Below are 14,780 nucleotides of genomic sequence, written 5' to 3' on the forward strand. Positions count from 1 at the left end.
TCACGCAGAGAGGGTGCAGGGTGCAGGGGTTGAAATGGAAAATGTAGAAGTCACAGGAGACCCATGGAAGCCACCGTGGACACTCTACACCCGGAACCTGTTGCTGGAAAGCTTTGGCCGCTGTGCACCGACGGACTTGAGGGCAGAGTCTATGGGAGCAGGGAAAGCCGGTGAGACTAGTGCCTTCTCCAGGAAAAGGTAGTAGGGTCTGGCGAAAAGTGTCCGGTGGGACCCTGCGTGTTCTGGACTGGGACCGAAACTTGTGGATGGCACCGGACCAGGGAAAAGGGAGGACTGAGAAGTTACGTGTGAGTTTGTCAACGTGCTTCGTTATTCCTGGGAACATTTCTAGTGTCTACTGCGTGTCACGCAGAGGCAGAGAAGCTTTCATGCCTGGGAAAGTGCCTCTTCTTGGGGACAATGTGTTGTTGTTTGCTGCCCAGATTGATCTCAAACTCGTGGGCTCAAGCCATCCTCCTGCCTCAGCCTCTACCGCACCCAGCAGATTCCTTTAACATAAATTCTAAGAGCTCCGAAGGTGAGGCGACTTTGGGAGAGTCTAACGGGAAATGGGGTCCCGTATGGCTGCCTGAGCACCCCACCCTCACGCACACACACTGCAACCTAAAGGTGTCATTCAAGGGGGAAAGGGAAGTGTTGGTAGCAGTGCCAACAGAAGGTGTGAGGACCTGGGAAGTGCGAACCTGGGTTGTTAGGACTGCCACCACAGGGTCTTCCACGAAGAACAGCCCCATCTTTCTTGTGTGTGTGTGTGTGTGTGTGTGTGTATGGTACTAGGGATTTAACCGGGGAGAGCTCTGCCGCCAGCTACAGCTCCCCCCCCCCCTTTTTAAGACAAATCCTACTAAGTTGCTGAGGCTGGCCTGGAACCTGCGATCCTCTTGCCTCAGCCTTCCAAGTTGCTGGAATTGCAGGCACAGCCACGCAGCCTGGTGGTCAGTCCCATCTCTTTCCAGGTCAGTGGTGTGTGCTTGTCTGCAGGCCCTGACAAAAGGACTCCATGTCCTCCATCCAGCACGTGTCCACTTTCTCAGCTGCTAGACCCAAGGATGGAAAGAAGCCAGGGAGATGTGCTCTTCCCTTTTTAGCAACAGAGTCTTTTTATTGATAACTTCCCAACAGCATCTGTAAACATCGGGTACAAAAATATTCCACTAAACTCTGTTTTCCAAGGTGGCGTGGCTTGCTCCAGGAAACCCAGGAGATGCCTATAGGGCCTCTGAGGTCCACACCTCTGTTCAAACACAGGCCTCACAGGCCCAGGGCTGAGTGGCCATCCAGCCTCCATCTCTAACTTCCTTCTCTGTGTCAGAAACATCCTGGAGACACTAACTGGAGAAAGTACTCAGTACTTCAGTCTGAGGAAGGGGCAGGGAAACCAGAATTAATGGGTGCAGGGTGAGAGGATGATGTGACGATCTTGTCCACCTCCAGGAGGTCCTAGCCAGGGGATAGGGGGCATCTGGCTCTGGTCACCTCTTAACAGTTGTTCAGAGCACACCTGAGGCCTGGCTCTGAAAACATCCCTGTGCCCAGCCTCACCACTCCAGCTGGGATGGCTGTGCCCTGGCATGAGGTTATGTTCCCAGGAGAAGGAGCAGGAAATTGGAGACCCCAGGAATTCCACAGCCCCAGGAGGGAGCCCTGGATGACAGAACAGGGTGGCAAAGGTGAAGATGGTGAGGCGGGGTTACCCACTGCCACCTCAGACACCTGGGGATGGCTACTGGTGCCCAAGACCTCTGGGTGCCTGGAGCAGGACTACTCTCCTGGCCTCCCCTCGTCATCCGTCTGGCTGTGGCCGTTGATAGTGGGAGAGCCAGGCCGCATGTGGGACAGGTCTTCGAAGCCAGGGCTGAGGGAGGGCGAGACAGTATCAGGGCTGGTGTCGCATGAGCCTGTGCTCTGCTCCGAGGTGGCAATGGTGGTGGTGACACTGGGCGGGATGGGGTCCTCGTCTTCATCCTCCAGGAGGGAGGCCTCTGGGATGTCTGGGGAAGGAGGCCCAGGAGTTGCTCTGCTGCCTTCTCAAACACTCAGATGGGGGACTTTGTGTGTGTGACCTGACAGGTTCCCTGCCCCGTGGGTACATGACTTAGCCCATTTTACTGAGGAAGAGGAAGAAACCAAGGCCCAGCAGGTAAGAGGAATCCCTTCCACACGAAGCGATGTTGGGATGCTGCCTCAGCCTCCTAGGTTAGGCTGGGTGAGCTGGCTCTGTCCTTCCTCACCCCCACTACGTCACCTGGCCCAGGCACCCCTCCTGTCCGCCTGCTCTGTAAACTCGGAATTTATGCCCATGGTAGTCGGCAGCTTTGGGATGAAGAGCTAGCTATTGGCCCATTAAGCAGATGGAGTAAACCAAGGCTCAGCAACAGGGAACCCTCTGAGGTGCTGGCGACACAGAATGGTGGCCCAGAGCCACTAGGGCTGTCACTAGACAGATGTGAACTTGATTCCTTCCCCCTCCCTTTTCAGCTGCACTTCCTCCCACAATCGTGCTTCTCTGGGCGACAGTTTCCCCCTCTGAAATCGGGATATTCATAGTCCCCCGTCACAGGTGGTTGTGGGCGGAGTTTGGCTCATGGTACTACATGGGTACACCCCAGGACAAGGAGACTGCATCCCACCAGCACCCTGCCCTTGCCCCCCACCCCCATCTCTCTGGACCCTCCACCCACCAGGGCCTGGGCTGCATGTCAGCCCAAGGCGACCTTCGGGAAGCCAGCTCTGAGTGGAGGAAGCTGGCATGCTCGGGCTCACTAGCCTGGGTAACACTTACGGCTGAAGGCCTCCGGGTGCTGCCTGGCCAGTTTCCCCTTCAGGGTCCTGCAGGGAAGGGAAGGCACAGGGGCTGAACCTGCTGATCAGATGGGCTGGGCCTGGCACTGGCTAGGGAGCCCCTGCTGGGTGGGCAGCAGGAACCTGGCCCTCACCATTCACCAAGCCTCCCTCTCTCTGCCCCACACTCAGCCCAACAAGCCTGGGAACACCTGGGCAGACGTGCACCCTGGGGTGTAGTCCCTGAGCCCAGGCAGAGGGGCCCTCTCCCTGCAGTGCCCCCTTATGTTAGCCTCCTCTACCTTTAGACAAAATGAAGCTTAGAGAATTTTCTTCTTTTTTTAACTGCTGGTTTGGTGGGTGGGTTGGTTTGTTTGGGGGTTGGGGATTGAACCCAGGGCCTTAGTGCACGTGAGGCAAGCCCTCTACCAACTGAGCTATATCCCCAGCCCCTAGCTGGTTCTTCTTTTTCCTAAAGTACTCCAGCTGTGTTTGCAGAGAATGGAAAGGAGGTTCTCAAAGCAGGTGGTTATCTTTGTGGCCTTATAAGTACCACTACTGTTGATGGTTCCAGGCCAGGTGGCAACCCCTCTTCTCCTTCTTGGGTGACGGGGACACGTAGCTGTGGTTATCAACCCTCAAGATCCCTGCTCCCCCCACCCCAAACCATCTGGGCAGTAAACCTGATATGAAGCCTCAGAAAACATGTGCTGTTATAAATTATAAGGAGTCAGGCGCCATCTTAGGCACTGATAGTCCCAGCTACTCAGGAAGCCAAAGCAGGAGGATCACTTGTGTCCAGGAGTTCAAGGTCAGCCTGGGCAACATAGTGAGACCCCGACTCAGAAAAAAAGGAGGGGGACTTAACCAGCCTACCTCATGATTTTGACCTAGAGTCTGCTCAATAAAATGTGTTTTCCAGGGGCTGGGGCTGGAGCTCAGAGGTAGAGCACTGGCCTATCATGCATGAGACACTGGGTTCAATCCTCAGCACCACATAAAAATAAAGAATTAAGATACTGTGTCTACCTATAACTAAAAAATAAATATTAAAAAAAAATGTTTTTCCAGGGCCGGGGTTGTGGCTCAGCAATAGAGTGTTTGCCTAGCATGTGCCAGGCCCTGGGTTCGATCCTCAGCACAACATAAAAAAAAAAATAAATATTTAAAAAACATGTAGAGGGGCTGGGTTTGTGGCTCAGTGGTAGTGTGCTCGCCTAGCATGCATGAGGCACTGGGTTCGATCTTCAGCACCACATAAAAATAAAGACAATAAAGTCCATCAACAACTAAAAAGAAAAAAAGAAAAGAAAATTAAAAGAAATGTGGGGCTGGAGTTACAGCTCAGTGGTACAGCACTTGCCTGGCATGTGTGAGACCCTGGGTTTGATCCTCAGCACCACATACAAACAAAGATGTTGTGTCCGCCAAAAACTAAAAAATAAATATTAAAATTCACTCTCTCTCTCTGTCTCTTTAAAAAAAAAAAAATTCCTTTAAAAAAAAAAGAGTACAACAAAGCCTCTTGAAATGAACTAGCACTAGCAGGAAGACACCCGCCTGTAATCCCATCTACCTGGGAAACTGGAGCCAGAGGGTGGCAAATTAGAGGCCAGCCAGGGCAGTTTACAAGACACAGTGTCAAAACAAGATTAAAAAGGGCTGGGGCTGGCGGTGCACACCAGTAATCCCAGCGGCTCAGGAACCTGAGGCAGAAGGATTGTGAGTTCAAAGATCAACCTCAAAAAAAGCAAGGCACTAAGCAACTCAGTGAGACCCTGTCTCTAAATAAAAAAGGGCTGGGATGTGGCTCAGTGGTTGAGCGCCTCTGGGTTCAATCCTTGGAACCCAAACAAAACAAAAAGAGCTGGGGCTGGGCCCAGTGGCTCATGCCTGTAATCCCAGTGACTCAGGAGGCTGAGGCCAACCTCAGCAACTTAGTGAAGCCCTGTCTCAAAAAGGGCTGGGTGTAGAGCGCAGTAGGAGAGCACCCAGGTTCAGTCTCCAGCACCAAACAGCAACAACAATTAAAACAGCAGAACCTCCCAGTTCCTGGGTTCGAAAGGACCATTCCACAGAGGGGTCAAGCACACACCTGATCCTGCGGAAGATGCTGTCCAGGTCCCGCTTCATTTCCACCAGCGTCCTTGTGTGGTGCAGGAAGCGCTCGCTCATCTGCTGCAGGCGGGCGCTGGACAGGTTGTTGAAATTCAGCAGCATCTCATTGGTCTTCTCAAAACGGTCCAGCCTGATGCAGAGAAAGGGCACAAGCTCTATGCCCCGCCTCCAGGGCCCTTGCTGCCTGACCACGCCAAGGCCTTACTTGCTTCACGACCAGGGCATGTGCTGTTTCTTTGGCCTGCCCAGTTAAAACTGCTGTTCAACCTTTAAAAGCCTACTGAAGTGTACCCTTCTGTTAGGGTTTGGATCCTAAATGTCCCTGAAAGGGCATGTGCTAAAGGCCTGATCACCAGACTGTGGTGCTGCTGGAAGTGATGGAATGTTTAGAAGGCAGAGCCTCATGAAGGAAGTCAGGTCACCGGGGGAATGCCCTCAAAGGGCTTTCAGGACCCTGGCACCTTCCTGCTACTTGGCCACAATGAAGTCAACAGGCCTACTCTCCTGTGCTTTTCCACAATGATATACTGTGCTGCCATAGGCCAGGGACCCATGCACTAAAACATGTGATCAAAAATAAACCTTCCTCCTCTGAGTTGTTCATCTCAGGTATTTTGTCACAGTGACGGAAAGCTAAGACTTTCTCATCTCTCCCTTAAGCAGACTCCCCACTCCCCTTAGACTCCCGCAGCCCCAAGTTGTTCCTCTGGCCCTGACTCCATATCTGCTTCTGACCACCCTCAGTCCAGGAGTTCCCAAAGGTCAGGTGTGAATTTGCCCTCAAGAACTAGAAGTTGAGATGGGTATTGCTGAGATTCTTCACCCAGGAGCCCAGGTACAGAGTGAGAAATGGCAGGAAATGAGGTCTGTGCTGGGTCATCAATGCAGTGTGGGAAAGCCTTTGGGTTAAGGAGCAAAAGAAGCCACAGCCAGTTCAGTGGTACATGCCTGAAATACCATGCCTAGGTAGGAGGATCGCAAGTTCAAGGCCAGCCTCAGCAACTTAGCAAGGCTCTAACCAATTTAATTAAACCCTATCTTAAAAAAAATAAAAATAAAAGGGTTGGGGATGTAGCTCAGTGGTAGAGTGTCCCTGGGTTCAATCCCCAGTTACTAAAAGGAAAAAAAAATCCCTCCAGTTCTCCAACCCCTGCCAAGCCAGTCACAGCTGCAAGACCTTCTGAACGTCCTGCTTCCTGTGCCAAGGCCTCGCCTCCAGGCCACAGAGGGACAGACTCTGGAGCCAGCAGGCAGATTTGCTCATTTCCTTCATTTTATCACCAGTGTGGGCCTGGAGTGGGGACTGGCCAGGAGTGGATTCCTTCCCCACCTGGGGCCCTGTGGCCAACACTCACATGTTCTTCTGGGCCAGGATGATGGCATTGACGTCATCCGTGTTCACCATGCTCAGGATTCTGCTGCAGAAGACCCTCGAGGCCGAGTCCGGGGGGTCCATCTCTTCCTCCTCCTCCACGGCCTGGCACAGGTAGGAAACCACAATCTGCGGTCTATGCCAGGCACCAGGGGCGTGGGCCCTAAGGTGGGACTGGGAACCTCATGGGTTGGGTTCTGACTCAACCATTGCCCCCGAGTCGGGATGAGCGTTGTGACTCAGCCATGCCAACTGAGCCTCAGGGTTATTATCCCAGAACTTGGAGTGTTAGGAATCAAAAGGGGTCCTATTTGTGAATAGCACACAAGCACCTTGGAATCCCCCACTCCCCAACTTTCAGGGCACCTGCTGTTCATTTGTCCAAGGCCCAGCCCCTTTTGGATCTGCCAGACTCCTTCCTGTCCCCACTGGCAGAACACCATGGCTGCCTCGTCACATCACCACCTCCAGTGTCTCTTTTCCGAGGTCTTTGCTGACAACCCCACTTGGGTCACTCTTTTCTTTCTTTTCTTGCCGTATTAGAGATGGAACCCAGCGCCTTGCACATGCCAGGCAAGTGCTCTGCCACTGAGCTACATCCCTGTTTTGATTTTGAAACAGTCCTTACTAAGTTGCCCAGCCCGTCCTCAATTTTGCAATCCTCCTGCCTCAGCCTCCCAGGTCACTGGCATTAGTTGTGCTACCACACCCAGCTGGGGTCACTCTTATATTTCACTGCTTCAGTGGAATTACCCTTCCTGAAATTACCCGAGTTCCCAGCTGACCCATTTGCCTACGGCTCCCTCTATACCAATGTTAGCTCCAAGAGAGAGCTGTCTGTGTCACCCAGGCCCAGAACCTGGCAAGGGATTGTCAGAGCTTTGTTTTGGACAGGCAAACAGAATTTTGGAAACTCAGCTCTGACACTAGACTTTTATGAGCAAATGAAAGCCAAGAATTTCAGGCATTCACAGCCCGGCAGTGGCCACAGCAACCCAGATGGCTCTGCAGCTCCCAGATCGCCTGACATGCGCGGACCTTCCCTACCCAGAGGGAGGGGGCTTTCCAGGCCACGTAGGAGGGGGACACGGAACTGACCCTTCTGAGAGACTTGGGAAAAATCTAGAACCTTGAGATAGCTTGGCTTTTTGGACCACACATTTGAAGACCAACACAGCCAGGCGTGGTGGTGCATGCCTGTAACAGCCATTACTGTGGAGGCTGAGGCAAGACAAGTTTTGGGAACTTGGTGAAACCCTTTCTCAAAAAATATGTTCCTGGGCTGGGGATGTGGTAGCCCGCTCGCCTGGCATGCGTGGGGCGCTGGGTTCGATCCTCAGCACCACATAAAAATAAAGATGTTGTGTCCACTGGGAAAAAAAAAAAAAAGTTCCTCTGTCCCTGACTCCATGGGGCCAGAAGGGCCAGTATCTGCTTCTGACCACCCTCAGTCTGGGAGTTCTATGTTCTATGGATGTAGCTCAGTTGTAGTGCCCCTGGGTTCAATCCTCAGTACCAATAAATAAAAAATAATAATAATAATAATAAAGAACAACAGAAGGCTTACTTCTGATTGGTTAATTGTCACACATAGGAGCTGTGGATTTGGCTCAATGATAGAGTGCTTGCCTAGCACACAGAAGGCTCTAGGCTCTATCCCCAGAATCTCAAAAAAGGGGGAAAAAATTTACACAGGATCAGCAAAATGTTTGAATCCATTTAATCTACCTTCCCATTTCATTATTTATTTGTGGTGCTGGAGACTGAAAACAGGTCCTTATACATGGTAGGGAAATCCTCTACCACTGAGCTACAGCTCAGCTTTTTATTTTGAAACAGGATCTCACTAAATTGCCCAGGTTGACCTCAAACTTGTGATCCTCCCGTCTCAGCCTCCAGAGTCACTGGGATCACAGGCTAAGCCACCATTTCTGGCTACCTTCCATTTTACTGAGCAGTTACTATATCCTAAGGCACCAAGCTCAAATACTTGGAACTATTATCATCTTTATTTACAGATGAGAAAACTGAGGCTCAGAGAGACTAAGGAACTGGGCCATGGTCACACAGCCAGTGAACCTGAGTCCTAACTCAAATGCACAGTCTGCAGGTTCCACAAAGGTGGGAATCTGAACAGGAGGTCAGTATCTACCTGCTACAAAAAGGCTGCCTCTTAAAAAAAAAAAAAAAACAAAGAAAGAAAAAAGAAAAAGAAATTACTTTGTTTTTATGTGGTTCTGGGGCTGCCTCTTAAAGCAGCAGCTGATTTTGGCCTGACTTCAGATATTTTTATGGGAAAAAATGTTAATAGGGTCTTCTTTTTTCCTCTGTGAAATTTCCTCAATTCCAAATGTTACCAACAAATACTTAAAAAAAAAAAAAAAAAAACCATCATGGAGGCCAAGAATATTTATTTGTGCTTTGATTCTGGCTAGCAGTTTGTAGCCCCTGCTTTTCTTCTAGAAATAAGCTGCTGGGGCTGGAGATACAGCTCAGTGGTAGGATGCTTGCCTAATATGTCCAAGGACCTGGGCTCCATTCCTCAATACTGCAAAATAAATAAATTTTTAAAATAATAATAATAAGCTGCCACATCAGGTGTAAGCTTCCTCCCAACTGTTCACTGGGCTTTTATTATGTGTCAGGCAAGGTCACCACAGCTGCCACATTTCCAGAAACATGATCATATATAAAGAACAGATTTAAAAGAGCACTCGTAGGGGAGAGAACCACATCTAGCCCCTGTCGAGCACAGGATTTAGACCTCCAGAGAGATGGTTCTGCTTCAAAGCGGGGCTCTAACTGGGCGCCACAGCACATGCCTGCGATCCCACATACTTGGGAGGCTGAGGCAGAAGGATAGCAAGTTCCAGGCCAGCCTGGGTAACTTAAACCACTCTCAAAATAAAGAGCGCTGGGGATGTAGTTCAAGGGTAGAACGGCCCCGGTGGTTCAATCCCCAGTACCACAAAGAAAGAAATGCAGCGTTTTTATCCCCCCTGTCTTTCTGGCTCCCAGAAGTGAGAGTGAGGGGTTTGCGGCAACCTCCCCCTCACCCACAGCTGCCTCAGGAAGCCTTCCCCGACCGCTACTACAAAGCAGGATGGATCCAGCAAGGGATCTGCTCTGCTCCAAATACATTATGGGATGATGGAGCCGCCACGAACAGAAGGAGGCTGTGTTGTTCCACCTGAGTCTCAGAAAATGAGAATAGACTCAAGATCTCTCAGTGTGATAAAAAGAGAGCTCCAGCAGGTCGCCAATGCGTACACCTGTAGTGGCTGCTACTCCAGAGGCCGAGACTGGAGGACTGCTTGAGCGCAGGAGTTCCGGGGCCAGCCTGGGCAACAAGGAGATCCCATTTCTTTAAACAAAACAAAACAAAAAGCAAGGGGGAAAAAACAAATCTCTGAGCAGGCTATTTCCTCCAGCTGGAATGTGAAGTCCCGGGAATCATCAGTTTAACAAGAGCCTCCCAGGAGCTTCCACAGGAACGATCACTTATATTTGATTCTTCATATGATAAAACACTTCAATGAATTTTTCTAAATCACCACTATGAGGCAGATACTATCCTCTCGGAGAGAAGCTTACGCTCACAGGGGCGGACTCAGTGGCCCAAGGTCACAAGCTCAGCAGAGACACGCCGCGGTTCCAACCCAAACTTTTAACTCGCCTCCCAAGCTCACAAAATTACCCCAAGTGGGGCGGGGCTCCACTCTGCACTCACTCCCCGCCCCCGGCAAACTGGGGACAGTGGAGGTAGGAGCAGAGCAACGAGCGGCTCCAGATGACACCGCACAATGTGGGCGCAGGCCCTAAATCCCGCGCCCGGGTTCCGAATCCAGCTCCGGCCCGTGGCACTGCCCCGCGCATCCACTGCGCAGCTGGGGAAACTGAGGCCTGTGCGCAGCAGGAGTGCCCAGATGTGGCCAGCGGCGCGCCCCACCCCACGGCAGCCTGGATGCTGCGCCCGACCCGGCCCGGCTCCCCCGCGGCCCCGGTGTCCCCAGCCCCCACCCCAGACTCAGCCCCGGCGTCGGTGGCGGCGGCACCTGCACATCTGGCAGCCTTGCTCGCGCTTCCGGGATGGCGCCCTCGCCGCCTCGACGTCACCACGCACCGTGCGTGCGAGCGCGCGTGGCGGCGCCGTATTCTGGGACCGACATGCGTGCGTGGAGGCGCGGCAGGAAGTGGTGGGGCTGATACGTAATTTCTGTTCGCTGGTGCGTCACAGTAAATAGCCAATCAAACAGTTCCTGTCGCGCCTGCTCAGTTGTTCAAAGTCTGAGATCGAAAGCAGCCCCAAAAGGGGAAACCTGAGAGACGTCCCATTATATAGATGGCAAGGCTGAGGCCCAAGAACTGTAGAAAGTACCCCCAAGGTCTTAAGTGAGCTGTAGCCGAATCAGACCCAGGTGTTCTGCTTCCCAAGGCTGGAAATCGGCCTCATCCGGGTTCATAAATCTCTGCTCCGCTTTTGGTGACTGGTCCGGAGTTCCATCCAGGATTCTGCGTTGAATCCAGTCACGTCTTCTTAGTCTCCCTTAATGTGTGACAGTTCTCAGTCTTTCCTTGTCTTTCCTCACCGTATTATTTCTGAAGAGTACTGGTTTCCAGAACGTCCATCTCTGTGTTTGTCCGATATTTCCTCGTGATTGGACAGACTGTATTTTGGAGGCGCAGGATGTGGATGTGTTTCATTGCTGGTGATATTGAACTTGATTATTTGCTTGAGACAGTGTCTGCCACTTTCTCTTCTGTAAAGTTGCTGATTTCTCCTTTGCAATTAGTATCTTAAGAGACCATGCCAGGAGGAGAGGGAGGAGAGGGAGGGGAGGGGGGGGGGAAAGGAAAGGAAAGGAAAATAGAGACCATGCAAAATGCCCTGTGGGTTTTATTTTTGTTGTTTTGGAAGGCTTTTTGTCTTTTTTTTTTTTCCTATCTACTAATTTTAACATCCATCTGTGGTTCTTGCTGGCAACATTTACTTGTAGTGGTGTTTGCCTCATAGTGGTTTTCTATTTATTAACTTGATTACGAATTGGAATTCCGTAAGCGAAGCTGTCTATTTTTCTCTGATTATGTATTTATTCAAGTATTAATATGACTGAACTCACGGGTACTTTATTTTGTGGATTACCATCAATCAAGTATTGTTTATTTTGCTGCCCCTTTAAGTTCTTTCCTGTGTTCTTTTAATACATCCCCATCAGCTGGGGGTTGTGACACATTCCTGTAATCCCAGCAGCTCAGGAGGCAGAGATAGGAGGATCATGAGTTCAAAGCCAGACTCAGCAACTTAAGGAGACCCTGTCTCTAAATAAAATATATATTTTTTAAAAAATGGCTGGGGATGTGGCTCAGTGGTTAAGCCCCCCTGGGTTCAATCCCTAGTACAAAAATAAATAAATAAATAGATAGATACAGACTTTTTAAGTTGTAGATGGGCACAATACCTTTACTTTTTTTTTTTAGAGAGACAGAATTTTAATATTTTTTTTATTTTTTAGTTTTTGGCAGACACAACATCTTTGTATGTGGTGCTGAGGATCGAACCCGGGCCGCACGCATGCCTGGCAAGCACGCTACCGCGTGAGCCACATCCCCAGCCCAAGTCTGTATCGTTTATGAGTGCTTCTTTACTATGGGTACCACAAAATATTCCATGCAGTGAAAACAACCCTAGAATCAACCCTTTCTCCAAGGAGCTTGGTTTCTTTGCCTGAAGGGGGTATTTAGAAACAAAGATCTAGGTGCTTGGTGTGCTCATTGCAATTGTATTGTATTGTCAATACCTCTAGACCCTACTAGCAGGCAGAGCTAGAAAATGTACTTGAATATCTACTAACCAATACACACATATTTACTTTTGTATCTGAATGTGTACAGTCATCCCTCAGTATCTGTGAGGGATTGGTTTTAGAACCATGAATACCAAAATTCTAGGATCCTCAAGTCCTTTATAGAAAATGGGAGAGTTTTGCATAGAACCTTGCACATCCTCCTGCAGAGTTTATATAATATCTAGGTGATTTAGAATCCTAATACACTGTAAGTGCTGTGTACATATAGTTGTTGTGATTTAGGGACTAATAACAAAAGAGTCTGCACATGTTTAGTACAGATGCAGTTTCTTCTAGAATATTTTTGTTCCAGCTGGGCACAGTGGCAGGGTCTCCCTAAGTCTCCCAGGCTGGTCCAGACCTTGTAGATCCTCCTGTTTCAGCCTCCTGATCATGCCTGTAATCTCAGTGACTCAGAAGGCTGTGGTAGGAGTATCCTAAATTCAAGGTCAGCCTGGACAATTTAGCAAGACCTTGTCTCAAAAATAAATTAATAAATAAATAGGACTGGGAATGTAGCTCAGTGGTAGAGTGCAACTGGGCTGGATCCCCAGAAGTACCCCTGCCCTCTGCAAAGAAAGAATATTTTTATTCCAAGGTTGCTTGAATCCGAGGATACAGAACCACCAGATGTGGAGGGCCAACTGTGTAGAATAAAAACTACTGCAGCTGGACATGGTGGTGCACACCTGTAACCCCAGGTTTTTGGAAGACTGAGGCAGGAGGATCCCAAGTTCAAGGATACCTTGGGCAATTTAGTGAGAGCTTGTCTCGAAAATAAAAAGGCCTGGGCTGGGGTTGTGGCTCAGTGGTGGAGTGCTTGCCTAGCATGCATGAGGCACTGAATTCGATTCATAGCACCACCATATATAAGTGAATAAAAGGTCCATCAAGGACTAAAAAATATTAGAAGGCCTGGAGATGTAGCTCAGTGGCATAGTGCTCCTCAGTTGAATTCCCAGTACTGAACAGTACTGAAAAAAAAAAAAATGTTCTCAGGCACACGAAAGACTGTTTAAAAGTCCTGGAATTAAACTTATCTGCATTCTAATTCCAGGTCTATCACATCCTAGCTGCATGGCCTTTAGCAAGTGGCTTTACCTTATAAATCATGCAGTGAAATCCTTACAACAAGGTTAAGCCACGAGATGAGCCCTCAGTAAACTGCAGGTAATGTTCCCACGTTTTGCCACATTCATTCATTGAAAAGTCAATGATTGGCCAGTCATGGTGGCACAGGCCTCTAATCCCGGTGACTCAGGAGGCTGAAACAGGAGGATCACAAGGTCCAGATCAGCCTGGGAGACTCAGGGAGACCCTGCCACAAAATAAAAAAGACTGGGTGTAACTCAGTAGTAGAGGGCCCCTGGGTATAATGCCCTGTACCAAAAGATGAAGAGGAGGAAGAAGAAAAATGAACAATGCCAACGGGGATTCTTATGTTTGACAATTAAACATTTTTTTACTCTATTCAGGTACAGTGGTATGGGCCTGAAATCCCAGCGACTGGGAGACTGAGGCACAAGGATCAGAAGTTTGAGGCCAGCCTCCGCAAAGTAGTGAGACCCTGTCTCAAAAAGTGGGGGAGCTGGAGAGCTTAGTGGTAAGGCACCCCTGGCTTCAATTTGTTCCCCTCCATTCTGGGTGTTGCTCAGATTCTGGGGATCCAGAGTACCCTGTCCCTGGCCTTGGAGTAGGAATAGAGGTGAATTTAGGAACAGACTCTCCCAGTCTCTGGGCACTGGTGATTGGAAGGTGGGAAGGATGTCCAACCTGGAGGAATCTGAGAGGTAGGGTGAGAGGGCTCATTCTGGAGGCGGAGAAGGTTGCCAGGAAGCAGTACATCTGCACTGGGGTTTTGAGGGAAGGTTAGGAGTTTGCTGGGTGCAGATAATCATTTAGGACAGAGAATCACAGGAGAAAGGGCAAATTGATGGGAAAGTGCACATTGTGGACGTGATCCTCAGAAGACTCCGGGATGTCAGTGAGCTGGGCAGCAGCCAGTGCTGAGAGAGGGAAGCCTGGGTGGGGGGTGCTGGAAAAAGCAGAATCCTGATGCACCTTGTCCCTTGCAGGAGACAAGGCCCAGACTGAAGAAACCAAGCTTTTCAGTGGGTCCCTTGGGTGCTGCTGGGTGCTGAAGTGGAAGAAGTGGGGGGCTGCACATCAAGACCAAAGGGGAGTTGATTAGCCCAAAATGTTTTTTACACAGTGGACTAGAGACAAGAAAATGTTGTGTTCAAAGGAAAAAATAGGAAGTGATAGGGACGCTCAGCCGGTCCAGTGACATGGACTTTGGGGCCAGAGGAGGCCTGCATTTCAGGATTAGAAATTTTTCTTTGCAATTTTTTTCAGTTTCATTTCCTACATAGAAGTGATCACAGCTGCAATTAAATGCTTATCTGCATCATTGTTTATGCAATATCCAGATCCCCTGCTGGAAGAGAAACCCAGTGGGGGAAGGGACCTGCTCCATCTTGCCTTTCACCACTGTGACCTTGAACAAAGTAGTCAACCTCTCTGGGCTTCAGTTTCCTTATCTGTAAGATGAACATTTCCTCATGTATAAGGTGATGTGGCACAGGCTTGGTTGTTCAAGTGGCTGAGGTGGGTAGATCACTTGAGCCCACAGGTTCAAGACA

At 49.9% G+C, this 14,780-nt stretch overlaps 1 protein-coding gene across 2 annotated transcripts; it reads right to left on the minus strand.

Annotated features, from left to right (window-relative positions):
- Positions 1-1,097: 1,097 nt before the first annotated feature.
- On the minus strand, positions 1,098-10,491 carry Kxd1 (KxDL motif containing 1). 2 transcript variants are annotated; one of them, XM_046436493.2, is made up of 5 exons: positions 10,348-10,491; positions 6,276-6,397; positions 4,898-5,050; positions 2,804-2,850; positions 1,098-2,012 (listed from the first exon to the last, which is right to left on the minus strand). In XM_046436493.2, the coding sequence occupies exons 2-5, from the start codon at positions 6,374-6,376 to the stop codon at positions 1,783-1,785; spliced, it is 531 nt and encodes a 176-aa protein (XP_046292449.1). In that variant the 5' UTR covers positions 6,377-6,397; positions 10,348-10,491; the 3' UTR covers positions 1,098-1,782. The 2 variants fall into 2 exon arrangements, with proteins under 2 accessions (XP_046292449.1, XP_046292450.1); XM_046436494.2 differs by lacking the exon at positions 10,348-10,491 and adding an exon at positions 9,563-9,912.
- Positions 10,492-14,780: the final 4,289 nt, after the last annotated feature.

This window comes from Marmota monax, unplaced genomic scaffold (assembly GCF_021218885.2).
Source record: "Marmota monax isolate L192 unplaced genomic scaffold, Marmota_monax_Labrador192_F-V1.1 WCK01_AAM20220418_F8-fsc00021, whole genome shotgun sequence".
Classification (NCBI taxonomy): Eukaryota; Metazoa; Chordata; class Mammalia; order Rodentia; family Sciuridae; genus Marmota; species Marmota monax.

Bases quoted from the DNA above. Each gene is read 5' to 3' on its own strand.
- Kxd1 (XM_046436493.2), bottom strand. From the start codon at position 6,376: ATGGACCCCCCGGACTCGGCCTCGAGGGTCTTCTGCAGCAGAATCCTG. The intron at 5,051-6,275 runs GTGAGTGTTGGC...TCTCTGCATCAG, and splicing joins ATCCTGGCCCAGAAGAACAT to GCTGGACCGTTTTGAGAAGA. The intron at 2,851-4,897 runs GTGTGTGCTTGA...CCTTCCCTGCAG, and splicing joins AGCATCTTCCGCAGGATCAG to GACCCTGAAGGGGAAACTGG.